Genomic DNA, 22,715 nt, shown 5'->3' with positions numbered 1-22,715 from the left:
TTCAAATAATGCAGAGCTCTGTGATAGTTTTTGTAGTTATTATCTTCTAGTAATTGCATCACAAAGGACAAGATGTGACATACAAACTGTCTTTTAAATTACCTGGTGGTCTGTCACAATGGCTTCCAACACCCTCCCCAAGCTCTAAAGAAAAGGGAAAGGCAGTTTGCCCCAAGTTTTGTGGGATGTGGCAATATTCACTAAGGGGTTTTTTTAGCCTTGGAATCAGAACTTCTGAGACAATTAAAGAGACCTATTAACCAAGCCCATTTTTTTTTCCAACCTTTGATATTGTACAGAGACATCACCTCGAAGAGCAAGTGGTTTTGAGAATGCCATTAATGTTCCTCAGTCCTTGTGTTCAGGAAATTTAATGATGTTCAGATGGGGCTACGACTGCATGGCTCAAAATGAGCTGAGCAAGAGATGCAATCTACTTGATCAAACCTTCACCAGTTAATTAGTTCCCTGGAGCATTCAGGAAATCAGAAATGAATCAAACAACACACAGCTTACTTACAGCACTTTCAGGCTGAAAAGGCCAGCAAATGCTCCCTTAGGAATGGATGTCAAGCCATTTCCTGCAAGACGTCTGCAAAGTTTGAAAAGGGAAGAGAGTGAATACTTTTTCTTTCCCTCCCCCTTCATGTGGAATTGATTTGGTCGTTAAAAAGTGCCACAGGGCTCTGTTTGAGCCACCCGTGCCCACAGGCAGCAGTTTCAGAGCCTTCTTTTGGCGTTAATACACTTCCCAAATCAAAACAAAAAGGAAAAGAGAAGGGCTTGTGGTACAAGGAGAGTTTTGATTTACTGACAGCTGGACTGCAGAGACAAGATGCAATTCCACACAGTCACAGCATCACAGAATGCTAGGGGCTGGGAGGGACCTCCAAAGCTCATCCAGTCCAACCCCCTGCCAGAGCAGGAGCACCCAGAGCAGATCACACAGCAACACATCCAGGCAGGGCTTGAATAGCTCCAGAGAGGGAGACTCCAAAACCCCCCTGGGCAGCCTGCTCCAGGGCTCTGGCACTCTCACAGGGAAAACATTTCCCTCCTGTTTCCATGGCACTTCCTCTGCCTCAGCTTCCACCACTGCCCCTTGTGCTGGCATTGGGCATCCCCCAGCAGAGCCTGGCTCCAGCCTCTGGGCACTCCCCCTGCACAGCTTTATCAGCAGCAATGAGGTCTTCTTACATTTCAATCCATCAGGGTAATTAAAACTGTAATCATTGTAGCAATACAAAAAGAAATGTGGGTCAAATGGTACATTAAAAAAATCTGATGCACAAAGAGATCAAAGAAGAAAAGGTAAAGGTACTCTCCTGTCTTTAAATAAGGAGGAGGTGAGTGCTCCAGCTGTAACTGTGCTATGTGTTGTATATATTGCTGCTTACAGTTCAGTTAGAAATTCAATCACAACACACTCTGCCCTTGCTTCGGGGCCTAATTGCCTTTTAAAGTGCATATGCCAAATCCTCACAGGGTGCAAACTGGAGTAACTCCAACTGACCTCAAGCAGTTGGAATGAAATCAGTGTGTATTCAGTCCTGAGCTGGCTCTGATGAAATGGATCTGAGATTTCTGGCAGTCAAGGTTAGGGTCTAAACTGTGCTACTCCTTTCTCTGCTTATAAAGGGCAGAGACTCTTCCTGCACCTGGTGTGCATGTGACCCAGTCACTGCTACAGACAACTGAGGTCTGCTTTAGTGAGGATGTCCACTGCCATCCCTGGGAACAAGTTCTTTTGCTCTCAGGGCTCTGACAGGTCCCTTCTGCTAAAGAGGCAGCCAGGTTCTTGCCTTCTGCTTGGAGCAAGCAAAACTGTTGGGAGGTACTGAAGTGAGTGCAGAGGAGGGCAAGGAAGCTGGGAAGGGCCTGGAGAAGAAATCTGATGAGGAGCAACTGAAGGAGCTGGGGATGGTTAGGAGAAGTGAAGGAGAGGAGGCTGAGGGGAGACCTCCTGGCTCTCTACAGCTCCCTGCAAGGAGGTTGTGGAGAGGTTGGTGCTGGGCTCTGCTCCCAGGTCATTAGTGACAGAACAAGAGGGAATGGCCTCAAGCTGCCCCTGGGGAGGTTCAGACTGGACATGAGGAAAGCTTTTTTTCAGGCAAGAGTGGTGAGGGCTTGGAATGTGCTGGGCAGGGAGGTGGTGGAGTCCCCAAGCCTGGCTGTGTTTGCAGGTGGTTTGGCTGTGGTGCCTGGGGCTGTGGTTTAGGGGTGAGCCTTGCAGAGCAGGGTTCTGGGTTGGCCTTGGTGATCCTGAGGCTCTTTTCCAACCTGAATGTTTCTGTGATTCTGAGATTCTGTGCTCCAACACCAGCCAGGAAAACCCACACTGATTCCCAGCAGTGGATCCCAAGGACACAACCAGTGTGAGACATAACTTTACCTCTGTGTTTGTAGAATGCAGTCACCAAATCACCACTCCCAGAACAGCCTTACATTGGCAAAAATTTCTTTCTCAGTGTCTAAATGTTGCAGAAGAGGGATGGAGTAACAAACAGTGGGTTGTACACATCCCATTTCCAGATCCAAATATTGTTGATGTAAACTGAGTCTGGAGAAGAGAAGGCTCTGAGAAGACCTCATTGTGGCCTTCCAGTATCTAAAGGTGCTACAAGAAAGCTGGGGAGGGACTTCTGAGGTTGTCAGGGAGTGATAGGACTGGGGTGGAAGGAACACCGTCCCTGGAGGTGTTCAAAAAGAGATCGGATGTGGCACTTGAAGCCATGGTATAGTTGTCATGATGTCTTGAATGACAGGTTGGACTTGATGATCTTTGAGGTCTTTTCCAACCTTACTGATTCTATGATTCTATGAAAACTAGAAATGGGTAGATTGAGATTGGATGTTAGGAAGAAGTTGTTCCCCATGAGGGTGGTGAGAGACTGGCACAGGTTGCCCAGGGCGGTGGTGGAAGCCTCATGCCTGGAGGTGTTTGCAGCCAGGCTGGATGTGGCTGTGAGCAACCTGCTGTAGTGTGAGGTGTCCCTGCCCCTGGCAGGGGGGTTGGAACTGGGTGCCAGCAAAACTCCTTTATGGATTCTGCAATCAGTTTCAGGGGGCATCGTGATTTTTGTGCAATGGAAGTTACTTGGAAACAGGCTGACTCAGCAGGTGAAACAGTTGTATTAAAGCAGCCCTTTGCTGCTGTTTTACTCAAACATCTATTTTCAGTTGCTGGGAAAATGGCAAGGTGCTAAAAAAAATCACTAGGGAGTTGTGCTTATCTGTGGAATGTTTCTGTGTTTAAGATTAAAATGCAAGCCTCATGTGTGTGCATGTGTGGGGGTGTGTGCAGGGATCTCTGCCTATGCATATGCATTTCTGTGTGAAGATAGATCGAGTTGGAGGCATTTGCAGTCAGGTCTGATTCAAATAGTTTGAATTTATTGTTGGCTTTCTTCCTTGGTCTTCATACACAGAGACATTAATTGATAAAATGAAACAGTTTCAGGCACGGCTTTGAAGTGTTACTAATCACAAAATGGTTTCTTCCCACTCAGATGTTTGCCTCTTAAAGAGCCCCACTCCAGGGAATTGTTTACAGTGGCGAAAAGGAAAAGTCCTTCTGGAGCCTCTATCACAGGAAGGATCTGGAGGTGCTGGAAGGTGTCCAGGGAAGGGCCACGAGGATGAGCAGAGGGCTGGAGCTGCTCTGCTGTGAGGACAGACTGAGGGAGTTGGGGTTGTGCAGTCTGGAGAGGAGAAGGCTCTGAGGAGACCTCATTGTGGCCTTCCAGTATCTGAAGGGGGCTCAAAGAAAGCTGGGGAGGCACTTTTGAGGGTGTCAGGGAGGGATAGGACTGGGGGGATGGAGCAAAACTAGAAATGGGGAGATTCAGATTGGATGTTAGGAAGAAGTTGTTCCCCATGAGGGTGGTGAGAGCCTGGCACAGGTTGCCCAGGGAGGTGGTGGAAGCCTCATCCCTGGAGGTGTTTGCAGCCAGGCTGGCTGTGGCTGTGAGCAGCCTGCTGTAGTGTGAGGTGTCCCTGCCCATGGCAGGGGGGTTGGGACTGGCTGAGCCTTGAGGTCCCTTCCAACCCTAACAATTCTATGATTGTATGAGTCTAATATAGGCACTCTACACAGACTGCAGAATGACACACACCTAGAAATACTCCACGGTGATAAATATCTGCAGGTTTTGGAATTTCTAATGAGGAATGTGACTTAATGGTGTTGGACAAGTTCATACAGAGCAATTTGCTGATCATCAAGGAGCCAAAGCATATTTCTTGCTTGGTGGGAGTTCCATCATGCGCACTTCAAAAAGTAAATATTAGACCTGAAAGGTTCATCATTTCCAAAAATACATGATCTTGCTCAAAACAAAACCTTTTATGAGCCAGAACCATTCTGGAGACTTTATTGCTCTACAACTACTTGACATTGAGACAACTGAATGTGTCCAGAGAAGGGCAAGAAGGCTGGGGAGGGGTCTGGAGCACAGCCCTGGGAGGAGAGGCTGAGGGAGCTGGGGTTGCTCAGCCTGGAGAAGAGGAGGCTCAGGGGAGACCTCATTGCTCTCTACAGCTACCTGAAGGGAGGTTGTAGCCGGGTGGGGGTTGGTCTCTTCTCCCAGGCAACCAGCAGCAGAACAAGAGGACACAGTCTCAAGCTGTGCCAGGGGAAGTTTAGGCTGGAGGTGAGGAGAAAGTTCTCAGCAAGAGAGATTGGCCATTGGGATGTGCTGCCCAGGGAGGTGGTGGAGTCACCATCACTGGAGGTGTTTAACAAGAGCCTGGATGTGGCACTTGGAGCCATGGTTTAGTTGTCAGGAGGTGTTACATACTGGGTAATAGGTTGGACTTGATGATCTCTGAGGTTTTTTCCAACCTTATTGATTCTATGATTCTATGAGAGTCCCACAAGGCTCTCTCAAATGTTTAGAAGAACATTCTAGAAGAACATCTAGAAGAAGGTGCACCTCAAATATACAGCAGAGCTTCACTGTTGTACTTCAGTGGCCAACGTCTTTGGCATGATCACCAGGACTGCAAGAATGTCGGTTGCAGAGGCATCTAACCTTGGTTGAGAGAGTGGATTGGACTCAGCCTAGAAGGTCAGAACTGGATGAACAGACCTGGTTTACGCTTTGGAATCAAAGCAATTGGTTTTTAACTGCCTTAATAACACCTCAGCTCTTTGAGGGTATTGACTCCTCAGTGGTGCCAAACCACGCAGCCAGGGTGGAACACTTGACCTAAGACTTGGTGGATCAATTATTAGCTTCTGTCAAACTTGGAACCAGACCTTTAATGCAAGGAGTATTAACACTTTCCTCAGCACTAAACACAAACCCCAAATCAAACTAAAAATGCTTTTGAGGCTCCTGCTGTTGCTATATTCCCAAGGTGCATTTTAACTTCATGGCAATATTTTTGTGGTATAAAGACCTTGTAAAATCTCATTTTCACCAGGTCTGTACTCCGGGCCAAGCTGTGCTTGGCAATAGTCCTCTTGAACTGAGCCAGATAAACAGAACAGAGAATTCCTAGGTAAGATGGGAATCAAAATCATGTGGTGATGCCTGGAAGGGCAAAATGATTTTCATATGTACAATCATGGCTCAGAAATGAACACAGGTGGGCATGGAAATACTATGGCTGTACTCCCCTACTTAGAAACTGACTATCCAGTTCCAGGGCCACTGTCTGTACTTTTTTTCCCCTATGGAATAGCAGACTGAATTGCACTACTTGGCTCTGAACAAGGAAGGACCTCTCAGCACAATGGGGTTGAATCTGCCATGAGAAAAGTTCATCCGTTGCCTCACCTCAAAGGCTTTAGTTTGTAATGCTTCTTTCAAAAGTGACTAGAAACTGGAAGGGTTGCATGAAACAAAGCTGGGGAGGGGTCTGGAGCACAGCCCTGTGAGGAGAGGCTGAGGGAGCTGGGGTTGCTTAGCCTGGAGAAGAGGAGGCTCAGGGGAGACCTCATTGCCCTCTACAACTACCTGAAAGGTGGTTGTAGCCAGGTGGGGGTTGGTCTCTTCTTCCAGGCAACCAGCACTAGAACAAGGGGACACAGTCTCAAGCTGTGCCAGGGGAGGTTTAGGCTGGAGGTGAGGAGAAAGTTCTTCACCGAGAGAGTCATTGACCATTAAAATGTGCTGCCCAGGGAGGTGGTGGAGTCACCATCTCTGGAGAGGTTTAAGAGGGAATTGGATGTGGCACTTGGTGCCATGGTCTAGTCATGAGGTCTGTGGTGACAGGTTGGACTCGATTATCTTTAAGGTCTCTTCCAACCTTAGGGACAGTAAAAATAGTAAAGATAGTAAAGATAGTGATAGTAAAGAAAGAAATATTTCTCTTGTACTACCAGCAATGAAGGACTGGAATTACTTAATGTGATACAGAATGTTATACAGAACACAGAATTAACCAGGTTGGAAAAGACCTCAGAGATCATCCAGTCCAACCTATCACCCAGCACCATCTCATCAACTAAACCATGGCACCAAGTGCCTCAGTCAGGCTCTTCCTAAACACTTCCAGGGATGGTGACTCCACCACCTCCCTGGGCAGCCCATTCCAATGGCCAATCTCTCTTGCTGGGAAGAACTTCTTCCTCACCTCCAGCCTCAATCTCCCCTGGTACAGCTTGAGACTGTGTCCTCTTGTTCTGGTGCTGGTTGATGAATAAGAATTTAATATTTCTGGTGGAAAAAGTAGGCTCAGAACAAGAATAAAGGTAAGAACACCTTCAAAGGGCTTGACCTGTAGGATTGAGCTGACTGCTGAAGAGTTTCTCAAGCAGTGACTTGAGTCCCATACTTTTGTTTTTCTTCTTTAATGGCTTAAGAGGAATCATTGGGTTGGAAGCTTTTAGTAGGGTTATTATTGCAGGTGACAGGAGATGGGGCAAGGAAGCACAAGCACAACACGAGCCCACAAGCAGGGTCTTTGTGGCACGATGCCCTTCCCAGGCACTTCATGCTGTTAGCAGGGGGTGGGGATCCCTCCTTGTTATTCTGTGTGCCAGCTGAAATTTGCACCAACAGCATGGGGCAGCTTTAGGCTGGTGCCTAGGGAAAGTCTCCACAGATTGAGTAGGGAAGTGGTGGAAAGTAAGTAAATTACCACTGGATGTAAAGGGAAAATTATGGTAAGGTCTAAACAATCCCACTGGTCTGATAACCAACATAAAGTTCGTTGTGTAGTCTAACTCTTGCTCTTTTTCAGCTTTCTTTACCCTAACTGATACCAGCTGGTGGCTTCTGCTTGCCTGTTGCTGACCTTGGCTGCAGTCTTCTTGTGGCTAAGTAACTAACAGCTACTCTCCGCTCTTCTCTTTCTCCTGTCCTGTGTACAGGGGGGAAGGAGGACAAGAGGAGGAAGCTGTTGGTAACCCCCTGGTTTTGTCCAGGGGGGGTTCCTATGTTGTTTATAAATTGTAAATGCATGTAAATATTGTCTAGTTTGTAGCCATTCATTGCATTCCATGTTTCTAGATTGGAGACATGTCCAGAGAAAGGCAACGAGGCTGGGGAGGGGTCTGGAGCGCAGCCCTGTGAGGAGAGGCTGAGGGAGCTGGGGTTGCTTAGCCTGCAGAAGAGGAGGCTCAGGGGAGACCTTCTTGCTCTCTCAAACTCCCTGAAGGGAGGTTGTAGCCAGGTGGGGGTTGGTCTCTTCTCCCAGGCAAGCAGCACCAGAACAAGAGGACACAGTCTCAAGCTGTGCCAGGGAAGGTTTAGGCTGGATCTTAGAAAGAAGTTCTTCCCAGCAAGAGAGATTGGCCATTGGGATGTGCTGCCCAGGGAGATAGTGGAGTCACCATCACTGGAGGTGTTTAGGAAGAGCCTGGATGAGGCACTTGGTGCCATGGTTTAGTTGATTAGATGGTGTTAATTAGATGGTATGAGGAGAGGCTGAGGGAGCTGGGATTGTTTAGCCTGGAGAAGAGGAGGCTTAGGGGTGACCTCATTGCTCTCTACAACTACCTGAAAGGTGGTTGTAGCCAGGTGGGGGTTGGTCTCTTCTCCCAGGCAACCAGCAGCAGAACAAGAGGACACAGTCTCAAGCTGCACCAGGGGAGGTTTAGGCTGGAGGTGAGGAGAAAGTTTTTCACCGAGCGAGTCGTTCGTTATTGGAATGTGCTGCCCAGGGAGGTGGTGGAGTCACCATCCCTGGAGGTGTTCAAGAGGGGATTGGATGTGGCACTTGGTGCCATGGTTTAGTCATGGGGTCTGTGGTGACAGGTTGGACTGGATGATCCTTGAGGTCTCTTCCAACCTTAGTGATACTGTGATACTGTGTTGGGTGATAGGTTGGACTCCATGATCTCAGAGGTAATTTCCAAACTGGTTAATTCTATTCTATTCTATTCTATTCTATTCTATTCTATTCTATTCTATTCTATTCTATTCTATTCTATTCTATTCTATTCTATTCTATTCTATTCTATTCTATTCTATTCTATTCTATTCCTGATAATGAGATGCTGAAGGAGCTGGGGAATGTTAGTGTGAAAGAGAGGAGGCTGAGGGGAGACCTCCTGGCTCTCTACAGCTACCTGCAAGGAGGTTGTGGAGAGGTTGGTGCTGGTCTCTGCTCCCAGGTCATTAGTGACAGAAGAAGAGGGAATGGCCTCAAGCTGCCACTGGGGAGGTTCAGACTGGACATTAGGGAGGATTTTTTTCAGGCAAGAGTGGTGAGGGCTTGGAATGTGCTGCCCAGGGAGGTGGTGGAGTCCCCAAGGCTGGCTGTGTTTGCAGGTGGTTTGGCTGTGGTGCTTGGGGCTGTGGTTTAGGGGTGAGCCTTGCAGAGCAGGGCTCTGGGAAGGGCTTGGTGATCCCGAGGGACTCTTCCAACCTGAATGTTGCTGTGACTCTGTGAAAATTACTTTTCTCTTTGGATGCTGTGCTTGGTTGGCTCATTTTTGCAGTGTACTTTTCCCTCTTCAGTGCCAGTGCTAGGGAGCACAACTCAGCTTTCTGCAGGATGCTGCATTTTGCAGTTAGGCTTCAGGGATGCTAAGCTTTAGAGTAGGGAAACTAATTAAAAGTGATTTGGACAGCAGCCTTGATACTGTGCAATGTGGCCTCAGTTGTCCTTGACACAGGCAGAAGCAGGCAGCAGGTTTTGGTTTTGATTACAGCCTTTCTTTACTTGCAGTTTCAATAAACATGAACCAGCATTCAAACTTTTAATATCCTGCTGCTTAACTATTTCCAAGAAGCAATCCAGCTCTTTTCACCAGCCCTTGTTTAAAAGCTTTAATTTGTTTGGCTCTGTCTCTGCTCAGAGAAGCTGTAGCCTCGTGGTAACTCTTTTATAAGTTCATTTCCAGAACCACAAGCAATTGGGTTTGGTTGGGGTTTTTTTTGTGTGTGTTGATTTCCACCCCCCTTCCCCTTCCAGCTAAGTGTTTCCTCATGTGCCAGAAGTGTCAGGCTGACAGCTTTCCTGCCCTGCTTTATCTGGTTCCCACAGTAAGTATTAGACACAAGCACAGGAATGTGGCTGGTGCTGGCTGTGCCCACCGAGGGCAGCGGGGTACTCACAGCTCTTCCAGGAAGCGGAGGTTGTGCACGGGGCTGGCAGGCAGCTTGGTGATGTTGTTCATACTGAGATCGCTGTGGGGGAAAACAGACAGAGCCTTAGCATGGCAGGCCACAGCTCTGCTCTCCAGCTGTTCATTCCACACATTTTTTAAGTACTACATTAACAAAGATCAGTTCCTCTGCCAGAGTGGATGAACCGCTGCCCAGTGAGCCCCATCAAAGGTTCTTCCTTCGGAGGCACAAAGCTTTGTCAATCCTGATACAGGCTGCAGCCTGCTCCTTGCTTCCAAAGGTTCAGGAATGTTTTATCACGCTCTATAAATCAGCTGGAACACCAAACAGCCCTTTTAGCCTGCATCAGCTTGATAAACCACTCTGCTGCATTAGCATTTAGCCTACATCAGTTCAGCCTCCATCGCTTTAACAAACCCCTCTACTGTGTTAGCAACGAGGCTGGGGAGGGGTCTGGAGCACAGCCCTGTGAGGAGAGGCTGAGGGAGCTGGGGTTGCTTAGCCTGGAGAAGAGGAGGCTCAGGGGAGACCTTCTTGCTGTCTACAACTCCCTGAAGGGAGGTTGTAGCCAGGTGGGGGTTGGTCTCTTCTCCCAGGCAAGCAGCACCAGAAGAAGAGGACACAGTCTCAAGCTGTGCCAGGGGAGGTTTAGGCTGGAGGTGAGGAAGAAGTTCTTCCCAGCAAGAGAGATTGGCCATTGGAATGTGCTGCCCAGGGAGGTGGTGGAGTCACCATTGCTGGAGGTGTTTAAAAAGAGCCTGGATGAGGCACTTGGTGCCATGGTTTAGTTGATGAGATGGTGCTGGGTGATAGGTTGGACTGGATGATCTCAAAGGTCTTTTCCAACCTGGTTAATTGTGTGTTCTATATTCTGCAAAGACACCAAGCTGTGTGGTGCATCTGACATCTGGAGGGAAGGGATCCATCCAGGGGGACCTGCACAGGCTGCAGAGCTGAGCCCATGACAACCTCAGGAGGTTCAACAAGACCAAGGGCAAGGTCCTGCAGCTGGGTCAGGGCACTGATATAGGCTGGGCAGGGACTGGCTTGAGAGCAGCCCTGAAGAAAAGGACTTGGGGGTGCTGGGGGAGGAGAAGCTCAGCAGGAGCCAGCAGTGAGCCCTTGCAGCCCAGAGAGCCAAGCAGAGCCTGGGCTGCAGCAAGAGAAGTGTGGCCAGCAGGGCCAGGGAGGGGATTCTGCCCCTCTGCTCCACTCTGCTGAGACCACAGCTGGAGCTCTGTGTCCAGTTCTGGAGCCTTTGTTACAGCAAGCATCTGGAGGTGCTGGATGGTGCTGGAAGCCTCATGCCTGGAGGTTTTTGCAGCCAGGCTGGATGTGGCTGTGAGCAACCTGCTGCAGTGTGAGGTGTCCCTGCCCATGGCAGGGGGGTTGGAACTGGCTGAGCCTTGAGGTCCATTCCAACTCTGACAATTCTGTGATATTATGATTCTATTTGCTTGGGAGCAGTAAGGGGAAACTGCTGTGCCTGTTGTTGCTGCAGCACTGTAGCACACTTGGTTTACTGAAGCAGCCATGCAAGAGCAGACAGACAGAACCTATCTGCATCATTCTTTGCCTTTCAGGAACATGGAAACGTTTTGCTGTTGCTGCACTGCCTGCTGCAGGCTCGCAGCCATCCGCATGGCCTTACCGTAGCCACCTCAGGTGTCCCCAGAACTCAACCTACCTGAGGCAGAGACATGACATCTTTTCAAACAATAAAGACCCCCCTTTTTAGAGTGTTCTTTTGTTAGGCAGGTTCTCAGATTACATTAAATAAGTGAAATGAACCATAAAAGCAGGCTGTAATGTGATCCTGCTCTGTAGCACACTTCCTGGTGGGATTCCACGGTAGTTCCTGGCGCAGGAAACAGCCAGCCCTAGCAGCTCTGTCACATTTCATTCCAGGGAGGTTTGAGACTGAATTGCATGGTTTTGGTTTTTTTCATTTCTTAACATGCTTTTTCATTGTTTTCTCTTCCCTCCCCCATACCCCACAGTGTCATTGCAGGATCACAGAATCCCAGGATGTTAGGGGTTGAAAGGGACCTCTGGAGACTGGATGAGGCACTTGGTGCCATGGTTTAGTTGATGAGATGGTGTTGGGTGATAGGTTGCACTCAATGATCTCAAAGGTCTTTTCCACCCTGGTTAATTCTATCCTATCCTATCCTATCCTATCCTATCCTATCCTATCCTATCCTATCCTATCCTATCCTATCCTATCCTATCCTATCCTATCCTATCCTATCCTATCCTATCCTATCCTATTCCATTCCATTCCATTCCATTCCATTCCATTCTATTCTACCCTACCCTACCCTACCCTACCCTACCCTACCCTACCCTACCCGATCCTATCCTATCCTATCCTATCCTATCCTATCCTATCCTATCCTATCCTATCCTATCCTATCCTATCCTAGTCTCTGGAGATCTTTGAGTCCAGCCCCCTGCCAGAGCAGGACCATAGAATCTAGCACAGGTCACACAGGAAGACATCCAGACAGGGCTGGAAAGGCTCCACAGAAGGAGACTCCACAACCTCTCTGGGCAGCCTGCTCCAGGGCTCTGGCACCCTCACAGTCAAGAAGTTCCTCCTCGTGTTGAGGTGGAACCTCCTGTGCTGCAGTTGACATTTGTTGCCCCTTGTCCTATCCCAGGGCACAAGTGAGCAGAGGCTGTCCCTGTCCCTTCCTTCCTGACCCCCAGCCCTCAGCTTTTGATAGACATTGATCAGATCCCCTCTCAGTCTTCTTCTCTCCACACTAAACATCATCAGGGCTCTCAGCCTCTCCTCCCCAGGCAGTGCTGCATTCCCTTCAGCATCCTTGTAGCCCTCCCTTGGACTCTCTCCAGCAGATCCCTGTCCCTCCTGAACTGGGGAGCCCAGAACTGGATGCAATATTCCAGGTGAGGTCTCCCCAGGGCAGAGTAGAGGGGGAGGAGAACCTCCCTGGATCTGCTGGACACACTCCTCTGCATACACCCCAGTATCCCCTTGGCCTTCCTGGCCTCCAGGGCACATTGCTGTCCCCTGGAGAGTGACCCATTAGAACTGCTTTGCTTTAAGTCTAAAAACCACAGCCAGACTGGGTAATGAAGTCCTGTGTGGAAGATGGCAGCTTCCACAACTCTATAAAGATTCCTGCAGCCTGTTAAATGAAAAACTCAAATATCAGAGCCCCTCTATATTTTATGCAAGGAGGAGGTGATAATTTAAAACCCTCCACTATTTAAGCACAGAGATATTGATGGAGATGCTTATAGCTTCCAGCTACTTTAGGTAGTATTTAGATAGCTTTTATTTCTTCCAGCTGTTAGAGACCATCTGAGGTAAATAAGTTATCAGCATTTTGGTGGGCAGAGGCTCTCCTGTTCCATGGAGTCCTCATTGCTCAGAGCCTGTTTCACATTACAGACTATGTGCTTTAAGGCAGCAGAGTCAATTGCCACCTTTGATCTTGGGCTGGCTTTTCAAACCTGCAATTCAAACACATATTTGGTGGGGAGAGGTTTGGAAATAAAAGGGAATGTGTTAATACCTTACAATTATCAAATCACAGTGGATGGTGATAGAGTGCAGGTCTCTGCCTTCACTTCAAAATCAAGGTACAATCTGAGAACTGTGTACTTAAGCAACTCATTTTTTCCTGTAATGCTTTATCACCTAATTCCCTCACACCATTTAGCAGGTTATTATCCCTTCACTTTGATAAAAGCTCAAAGGGTTTATCCTGGCACGGGAACAAAAACCCCACAGATTTGTTTGGCAAAGGAAAAACTCCTGCAGGTACTGAATTGTGTACTACTGAATGTCAAAATAAGCCCACTGTTTGAACAGGATCATTTCAATGGCCAGATTTTCAACAGGTCTTCATGGTTTGGGGGGGGGGTGTGTTTCTTCTGGCACACATTTTAGACTTCAAGAGGCAGCTTAGGTGGAAGATGAGAATAAGAGCATCTTCAGGCAGACACTTAGAATCTCAGACTCATAGGTCATAGAACCAGAGAATCATAGACTCATAGAATCACAGAATCAACCAGGTTGGAAAAGACCTCAGAGATCAGCAAGTCCAACCTATTGCCTAATACCTATCACCTCCTGACAACTAAACCATGGCTCCAAGTGCCACATCCAAGCCTTTTCTTGAACACCTCCAGGGATGGGCACTCTACCACCTCCTTGGGCAGCACATCCCAATGGCCAATCTCTCTTCCTGGTAAGAACTTTCTCCTCACCACCAGCCTAAACCTCCCCTGACACAGCTTGAGACTGTGTCCTCTTGTTCTGGTGCTGCTTGCCTGGGAGAAGAGACCACCCCCCACCTGGCTACAACCTCCCTTCAGGGAGTTGTGGAGAGCAAGAAGGTCTCCTCTGAGGCTCCTCTTCTCCAGGCTAAGCAACTCCAGCTCCCTCAGCCTCTCCTCACAGGGCTGTGATAACTTGCCAAGGAAAATGATACAGGTTGTAATCTGTGGGCATGGAAGGAAGATAAATTCCACTCAATCCTCTTGCAATTGATCCTACTCATTTCTGTGTTATAAAATATTCTTTTAGAATCATAGAATCATGGAATTGTCAGGGTTGGAAGGGACCTCAAGGATCAGCCAGTTCCAACCTCCCTGCCATGGGCAGGGACACCTCACACTACAGCAGGTTGCTCACAGCCACATTCAGCCTGGCCTACAAACCCTCCAGGCATGAGGCTTCTACCACCTCCCTGGGCAACCTGTGCCAGGCTCTCACCATCCTCATGGAGAACACGTTCTTCCTGACATCCAATCTCAATCTGCCCACTTCTAGTTTTGCTCCATCCACCCAAAGTCCTATCACTCCCTGACAATCCCTGACACCCTCCCCGACACCCTCCCCAGCTTTCTTTAGAATAGAATAAACTTTAGAATAAACTTCAGAATAAACCATACCAGGTTGGAAGAGACCTTCAAGATCATGGTGTCCAACCCATCAACCAATCCAACACCACCTAATCAACTAACCCATGGCACCAAGCACCCCATCAAGTCTCCTCCTGAACACCTCCAGTGATGGTGACTCCACCACCTCCCCGGGCAGCCCATTCCAATGGGCAATCACTCTCTCTCTGTATAGAACTTCTTCCTAACATCCAACCTGAACCTCCCCTGGTGCAGCCTGAGACTGTGTCCTCTGTTCTGGTACTGGGTGCCTGGGAGAAGAGACCATCATCAGCCTGTCTACAACCTCCCTTCAGGGAGTTGTAGAGAGCAAGAAGGTCACCCCTGAGTCTCCTCCTCTCCAGGCTAAGCAACCCCAGCTCCCTCAGCCTCTCCTCACAGGGCTGTGTTCCAAACCCCTCACCAACTTTGTTGCCCTTCTCTGGACTCCTTCCAGCAAGTCAACCTCCTTCCTAACCTGAGGGGCCCAGAACTGGACACAGGACTCGAGGTGTGGCCTAACCAGTGCAGTGTACAGGGGCAGAATGACCTCCCTGCTCCTGCTGGCCACACTCTTCCTGATGCAGGCCAGGATGCCATTGGCCTTCTTGGCTGCCTGGGCACACTGCAGGCTCATGTTCAGCTTACCATCAACCAGCACCCCCAGGTCCCTCTCTGCCTGGCTGCTCTCAGCCACTCTGACCCCAGCCTGTAGCACTGCCTGGCGTTGTTGTGGCCAATGTGCAGAACCTGGCACTTGGATGTGTTCAATCTCCTGCCCTTGGCCTCTGCCCATCTGTCCAGCCTGTCCAGGTCCCTCTGCAGAGCCTCTCTACCCTCCAGCAGATCAACTCCTGCCCCCAGCTTGGTGTCATCAGCAAATTTACTGATGATGGACTCAGTGCCCTCATCCAGATCATCAGTGAAGATGTTAAAGAGCACAGGGCCCAGCACTGACCCCTGGGGCACACCACTGGTGCTGGCTGCCAGCTGGATGTGGCACCATTCACCACCACTCTCTGGGCTCAGCCTCCAGCCAGTTCCTAACCCATTGCAGTGTGCTCCTGTCCAAGCCAGGGGCTGACAGCTTGGCCAGCAGTTTGCTATGGGGGACGGTGTCAAAGGCCTTGCTGAGGTCCAGGTAGACTACATCCACAGCCTGCCCCACATCCACCAGGCAGTCACCTGATCATAGAAGGAGATCAGGTTGGTCAGGCAGGACCTGCTCTTCCTAAATCCATGCTGGCTAGGCCTGATCCCTTGGCCATCCTGTAAGTGCTGTGTGATTGCACTCAGGATGACCTGTTCCATGATCTTGCCTGGCACTGAGGTCAGGCTGACAGGCCTGTAATTCTCTGGCTCATCCAACCGGCCCTTCTTATGGATGGGCATCACGTTGGCCAGCTTCCAGTCCTCTGGGACCTCGCCAGTGAGCCAGGGCTGCTGGAAAATTATGGAGAGTGGCTTGGCCAGCTCGTCTGCCAGCTCTCTCAGCACCCTAGGATGAATCCCATCTGGTCCCATGGGACGTGTGGGGATCCAAGCTGCTAAGGAGAGTTCCAACCACCTCCTCATGGAACATAGGGAAGGGAGCCCTCTTCAGATGCTGGAAGGTCCCAATGAGGTCTCCTCAGAGCCTTCTCTTCTCCAGACTGCACAACCCCAACTCTCTCAGTCTGTCCTCATAGTAGAGCAGCTCCAGCCCTCTGCTCATCCTCGTGGCCCTTCCCTGGACACCTTCCAACATCTCCAGATCCTTCCTGGCACAGAGGCTCCAGAACTGGAGACAGAGCTCCAGCTGTGGTCTCAGCAGAGTGGAGCAGAGGGGGAGAATCCCCTCCCTGGTCCTGCTGGCCACACTTCTCTTGCTGCAGCCCAGGATGTGATTGGCTTTGTGGGCTGCAAGAGCTCACTGCTGGCTTTAGGTATTTAAGATTTAAAAGTGCCAGTTAAGCACAGCAATTGAGTGACCTGTTGGAATATTCCTGTGAGTTTACCCTGGCAGTTATTACTTAGCAAACTCGAGTCTGCAGCACCAAAATGAACAGCCATGAATCAGCTTTGAAAGCAAAATGGAGAGTTGCTCCTGGAGAGCATAGTGAATTTGACAGAGAAAAGAAGCAGAGAATCAGAATCTTTCTGCCTGGAATGAAATGGTCAGGTGCTGGTCAGATCGGTTCAGCACTCTCTGTGTTTCTTTTCTTTTCTTTTCTTTTCTTTTCTTTTCTTTTCTTTTTCTTTTCTTTTCTTTTCTTTTCTTTTCTTTTCTTTTCTTTTCTTTTCTTTTTTCTTTTCTTTTCTTTTCTTTTCTTTTCTTTTCTTTTCTTTTCTTTTCTTTTCTTTTCTTTTCTTTTCTTTTCTTTTCTTTTCTTTTCTTTCTTTTCTTTTCTTTTCTTTTCTTTTCTCTTTTCTCTTTTCTTTCTTTCTTCTTTCTTTCTTTCTTTCTTTCTTTTCTTTCTTTCTTTCTTTCTTTCTTTCTTTCTTTCTTTCTTTCTTTCTTTCTTTCTTTCTTTCTTTCTCTTTCTTTCTTTCTTTCTTTCTTTCTCTTTCTCTCTTTCTTTTTTTTCTTCTCTTTTCTTCTCTTTCTTTCTTTTTCCTTTCTTCCTTTCCTTCCCTTCCCTTCCTTTCCCTTCCTTCCCCTTCCCTTCCCTTCCCTTCCCTTCCCTTCCCTTCCCTTCCCTTTCCCTTCCTTCCCTTCCCTTCCCTTCCCTTCCCTTCCCTTCCCTTCCCTTCCCCTTCCCTTCCCTTCCCTTTCCCCTTCCCTTCCCTTCCCTTCCCTTCCCTTCCTCATTCCCTCCCTTCCTCCCTTTCCTTTCCTTCCTTTCCTTCCTTCCTTTCCTTTCTCCCTAATTGTTTGCTCTGCCCTGCTCCCTCTGCTGGAGTCTTGGATAAACTGAATGGCAAAACTGTTTCCTGAAAAGATAAACCATGCTCATGCTGCTTGCTTACAAGTGTTATGCAGTCTAGGTATAAGGTCGGTCTTTGGTGGCTGTTTACCACGCCAGAGTTGTCTGCTATGCTCAGGACTAATGCCTGCTGTTTAGGGTAGCTGTGTTAACAGGGCTTCTGCAAGAGCAAGTCAAGTGTTGCTGCCTGTGGACAGGCATTGGGAGAGCACAACTTTGGCCAAAGCATTTTGCATCCAGATGTGGTCTCTCAGCCTGGCTCCCAGGGTCTGGTCTGCAATATTTACCCAGCGGGGCAATGAGCAAAATGGAATGGAACAAAACTAGAATTGGGGTGATTCAGATTGGATGTGAGGAAGAAGTTGTTCCCCATGAGGGTGGTGAGAGACTGGCACAGATTGCCAGGGAAATGGCGGAAGCCTCATGGCCTGTGCTGCTCTGCAAGGGTCATTTAAACATGCACATCCATGGCTGTCCAGATCTGGGCTCCCCAGTTCAGGAAGGACAGGGATCTGCTGGAGAGAGTCCAAGGGAGGGCTGCAAGGATGCTGAAGGGAATGCAGCACTGCCTGGGGAGGAGAGGCTGAGAGCCCTGGGGGCTGTTTAGTCTGGAGAGAAGAAGACTGAGAGGGATCTGATCAATGTCTATCAATAGCTGAGGGCTGGGGGTCAGGAAGGAAGGACAGGGACAGCCTCTGCTCACTTGTGCCCTGGGGTAGGACAAGAGGCAATGAATGGAAACTCCAGCACAGGAGGTTCCACCTCAACATGAGGAGGAACTTCTTGACTGTGAGGGTGCCAGAGCCCTGGAGCAGGCTGCCCAGAGAGGTTGTGGAGTCTCCTTCTGTGGAGCCTTTCAGCCCTGTCTGGATGTGTTCCTGTGTGACCTGTGCTGGATTCTGTGGTCCTGCTCTGGCAGGGGGTTGGACTCCAAGATCTCCAGAGGTCCCTTCCAACCCCTGACATCATTAGGGACATCCTCAAGTAGTATCAGCCTGCCCAGACCCCTGTTGAGCATCACCTTGAATATCTCCAGCGAAGGGGCCCCAACCACCTCCCTGGGCAACCTGTTCCAGTGTTCCACTACTCTCAGAGTGTAGAACCTGTTCCTCACATCCAATCTAAAATCTGCTCTGCTCTAGTTTGAAGCCATTGTCCCTGGTCCTGTCCCTGCAGGCCTTTGCAAGTAGTCTCCTTCCATCCTTCTTGCAGCCCTCCTTCAGGTACTGGCAGGCTGCTCTTAGGTCTCCCCAGAGCCTCCCTCTTCTCCAGGCTGAACACCCTTAGCTCCCTCAGCCTGTCCTTGTAGCAGAGCTGCTCCAACCCCCCTGAGCATTTTCATGGCCCTCCTCTGGACCTGTTCCATCAGGTCCATGTCCTTCCTGTACTGAGGGCTCCAGACCTGGACACAGTACTCCAGGTGAGTTCTCAGCATAGCTGAGAAGTGGCAGAATCCCCTCTCTTGCTCTGCTGGCAATGGTGCTTTGGATGCTCAGGCTGCCATTGGCCTTCTGTGCTGCAAACCTCACGCTGCTGGTTCCTGTCCAGCTTCTCATCCATCAGCACCCCCAAGTCCTTTTCCTCAGGGCTGCTTCCTATCACCTCTCCCCCCAGCCTGTATTGACTGGGAGAGCATAAACGTTATTGGGATGTAAGAAGAGCCTAAAAAAAGAGTTTGTGTGTGTAAGGGAAGCAGTTCTGAGGGTTTAACATCTGTCCATTTGCTGTACTTGGAGAAAAGCAAATTGATAGAGTATTGCCCCAAATGCAAACATGATGCAGAGATCAACTCTGGTGAGCCCTCACCTGGAGTACTATGTCCAGCTCTGGGGCCCCCAGTACATGAGAGACACAGACCTGCTGAAACAGCTCCAGAGGAGGGCCACAAAGATCACCAGAGGGCTCCTCTCCCATGAAGAAAGGCTGAAAGAAATTGGGGCTGCTCAGTCTGCAGAGGAGAGGGCTGCAAGAGATCTTACAGCTACATTTCAATATCTGAAGGGGACCTAGAGGAAGACTGGGGAAGGGCTGGTGAGAAGGGCTTGTAGTGATAGGATGAGGGGCAATGGCTTGAAACTTGAGCTTGGTAGATTTAAGTTGGATTTAAGGAGGAAGTTCTTCACAGTGAAAGTGGCAAAGTACGGGATCAGGTTGCCCAGGGATGTGGATGAGGCATTCAAGACCAGACTTGATGTGGCCCTGGGCAGCCTTATCTAGTGGGAGGTGTCCCTGCTCCCTGCAGAGGGATTGGACAAGAGGACCTGTGAGGATCCCTTCCAACCTGATGCAATCTGTGACTCTGTAACATATTGGCTGCTCCTCAGCCAGGTGTTACGGGCCACAAAGCCACTGGGGCCAAGTACCCCACTGGAAGCTATGTACAGCACAGACTGTGGGCCACACAAACCCATTGTTACCCTTCTTCTTCCCCACAATGCCTACCTGGACCTCAGCAGGGCCTTTGACACTGTCCCCCATAGCAAACTCCTGGCCAAGCTGTCAGCCCATGGCTTGGATGGGAGCACACTGCAATGGGTGAGGAACTGGCTGGATAGCTGAGCCCAGAGAGTGGTGGTGAATGGTGCCACAGCCAGCTGGCAGCCAGCACCAGTGGTGTGCCCCAAGGATCAGTGCTGGGCCCTGTGCTCTTTAACATCTTCACTGATGATCTGGATGAGGGCATTGAGTCTATCATCAATAAATTTGCTGATGACACCAAGCTGGGGGCAGGAGTTGGTCTGCTGGAGGGTGGAGAGGCTCTGCAGAGGGACCTCGACAAGCTGGACAGATGGGCAGAGGCCAAGGGCAGGAGATTGAACACATCCAAGTGCCAGGTGCTGCATGATGGCCACAACAACCCCATGCAGTGCTACAGGCTGGGGTCAGAGTGGCTGAGAGCAGCCAGGCAGAGAGGGACCTGGGGGGTGCTGGTCGATGGTAGGCTGAACATGAGCCTGCAGTGTGCCCAGGCAGCCAAGAAGGCCAATGGCATCCTGGCCTGCATCAGGAAGAGTGTGGCCAGCAGGAGCAGGGAGGTCATTCTGCCCCTGTACACTGCACTGGTTAGGCCACACCTTGAGTCCTGTGTCCAGTTCTGGGCCTCTCAGTTTAGGAAGGAGGTTGACTTGCTGGAAGGTGTCCAGAGAAGGGCAACAAAGTTGGTGAGGGGTTTGGAACACAGCCCTGTGAGGAGAGGCTGAGGGAGCTGGGGTTGCTTAGCCTGGTGAAGAGGAGCCTCAGAGGAGACCTTCTTGCTCTCTACAACTCCCTGAAGGGAGGTTGTAGCCAGGCAGAGGTTGGTCTCTTCTCCCAGGCAGCCAGCACCAGAACAATGGGACACAGTCTCAGGCTGCGCCAGGGAGGTTTAGGTTGGACGTTAGGAGGAAGTTCCACACAGAGAGAGTGATTGCCCATTGGAATGTGCTGCCTGGGGAGGTGGTGGAGTCACCATCATTGGAGGTGTTCAGGAGGAGACTTGATGGGGTGCTTGGTGCCATGGGTTAGTTGTTTAGGTGGTGTTGGATTGGCTGATGGGTTGGACACGATGATCTTGAAGGTCTCTTCCAACCTGGTCTGGTCTGGTCTGGTCTATTCTATTCTATTCTATTCTATTCTATTCTATTCTATTCTATTCTATTCTATTCTATTCTATTCTATTCTATTCTATTCTATTCTATCTTCATTGAGGCTCCTCAGGGTGGGAACGATTAGGGTTAGCCTGATTTAATTTGTAGCAAGAGGCAGTGTAAGCTGTTTGTTTTCCTGGCTTTAATTTGCCTTAGCTGAATTCCAAACCATGGAGTTGAACAATTAAAATGTAAACAGCTCTGAGAGCATCTGGTCCAAACACATCTGAAGAGTGATGCTGTAAGCCTGAGCATCTAGAAATCTGTGCTCAACACACCTGCATTTAGAGCAGAAAATGTGGGTCACACATCATGCAATGCAATGGTCCCCAAGGTCCAGATGAGTGAGATGGGTCCCAAGCTCCGAGTTACATTATCATGTTTATTATCCAGTACAGGCTGGGAGGGGATCTGCTGGAGAGCAGCCCCAAGGAGAAGGACCTGGGAGTGCTGGTGGGCAGCAAGTTCTGCATGGGACAGCAATGTGCCCTGGGGGCCACGAAGGCCAAGGGGGTCCTGGGCTGCATTGAGAGGAGTGTGTCCAGCAGAGCCAGGGAGGTTCTCCTCCCCCTCTGCTCTGCCCTGCTGAGACCTCACCTGGAATTTTGCATCCAGCTCTGGGCTCCCCAGCCCAGGAGGGACAGGGATCTGCTGGAGAGAGTCCAAGGGAGGGCTACAAGGATGATTAGGGGACTTGAGTACTGCCTGGGGAGGAGAGGCTGAGAGCCTTGGGGCTGGTTAGTCTGGAAAGGAGAAGACTGAGAGGAGTTCACTGTGCTGCTGTTTGTGGCACTAGAAGCTAAATTCTAGAGGGGAAACAACCAAGGCAAGTGGAGTAGGACTATTCTAGTTTTCAATTGCCAGTGTTGGCTTAGAGTAATGCAGGGGAAACCTATTTCTAAGATGTAGATATAGCAAGTTGTGGATTTTTCTTTGATATTGTCTTATATCTTCCCTTTATGTCTGGCAGACCTTGTCTGCTGAGGTACAATGGGCCTCCAGATCTGCCAACTCCTAGCTGGCTGACAGCCTCTTCCAACACCTCCTACAGAGCTCAGAGGGATGACAGAGCTGTCAGAGTTTTCACTGGCAGACTGAGCACCCCAGCTTCCCCACTAGCTGGTGCCAGGAAACATGGATAACTTGATTCTTACAAAGATAATGTGCTTCAAACCCAGGATGAGACCATCAGGCAGTTCTGTTTCATTTTTTTCTCAGGTGTTCAAAAGTCACTTTATTCATGACATACTTTCATGTGGGCTGCTGAAAAAAAAAGGCTGAATTACATTAAAAGAAAGTCCTTAATCCTATACTCACATCACACTGGGGCTGGAAAGCTGTCTGGCAGAAAGGGACCTGGGGGTGCTGATGGACAAGCAGCTGAACAGGAGCCAGCAGTGTGCCCAGGGGGCCAAGAAAGCCAAAGGCATCCTGGCTGGGATCAGCAATGCTGTGTCCAGCAGGAGCAGGGAGGGGATTGTACCCTGGCACTCAGCTCTGGGCAGGCCACACCTCCAGTGCTGTGTCCAGCTTTGGGCACCTCAATCCAAGAGAGATGTGGAGGTGCTGGAGCCAGGGCAGAGGAGGGCAAGGAAGCTGGGAAGGGCCTGGAGAAGAAATCTGATGAGGAACAACTGAAGGAGCTGGGGATGGTTAGTGGGAAAGAGAGGAGGCTGAGGGGAGACCTCCTGGCTCTCTACAGCTCCCTGCAAGGAGGTTGTGGAGAGGTTGGTGCTGGGCTC

General features: G+C 49.6%; 1 protein-coding gene across 1 annotated transcript in view; it reads right to left on the bottom strand.

Moving 5' to 3' along the window:
• Positions 1 to 22,715, bottom strand: part of LGR5 (leucine rich repeat containing G protein-coupled receptor 5) — a 111,116-nt gene that overhangs the window by 48,802 nt on the left and 39,599 nt on the right. Inside the window, exons 2-3 of the mRNA XM_068167432.1 lie at positions 9,513 to 9,584; positions 521 to 592 (exon numbers count right to left, since the gene is read on the bottom strand). Coding sequence (XP_068023533.1) covers positions 521 to 592; positions 9,513 to 9,584 — 144 coding nt within the window. The remainder of the gene's footprint in view (positions 1 to 520; positions 593 to 9,512; positions 9,585 to 22,715) is intronic.

The sequence above is a fragment of the Melanerpes formicivorus genome, unplaced genomic scaffold, assembly GCF_026170545.1.
Source record: "Melanerpes formicivorus ecotype bairdi unplaced genomic scaffold, bMelFor1.0.p_v2 SCAF_117, whole genome shotgun sequence".
In the NCBI taxonomy this organism is placed as follows: Eukaryota; Metazoa; Chordata; class Aves; order Piciformes; family Picidae; genus Melanerpes; species Melanerpes formicivorus.
This window is presented reverse-complemented; position numbering and strand designations above follow the sequence as displayed.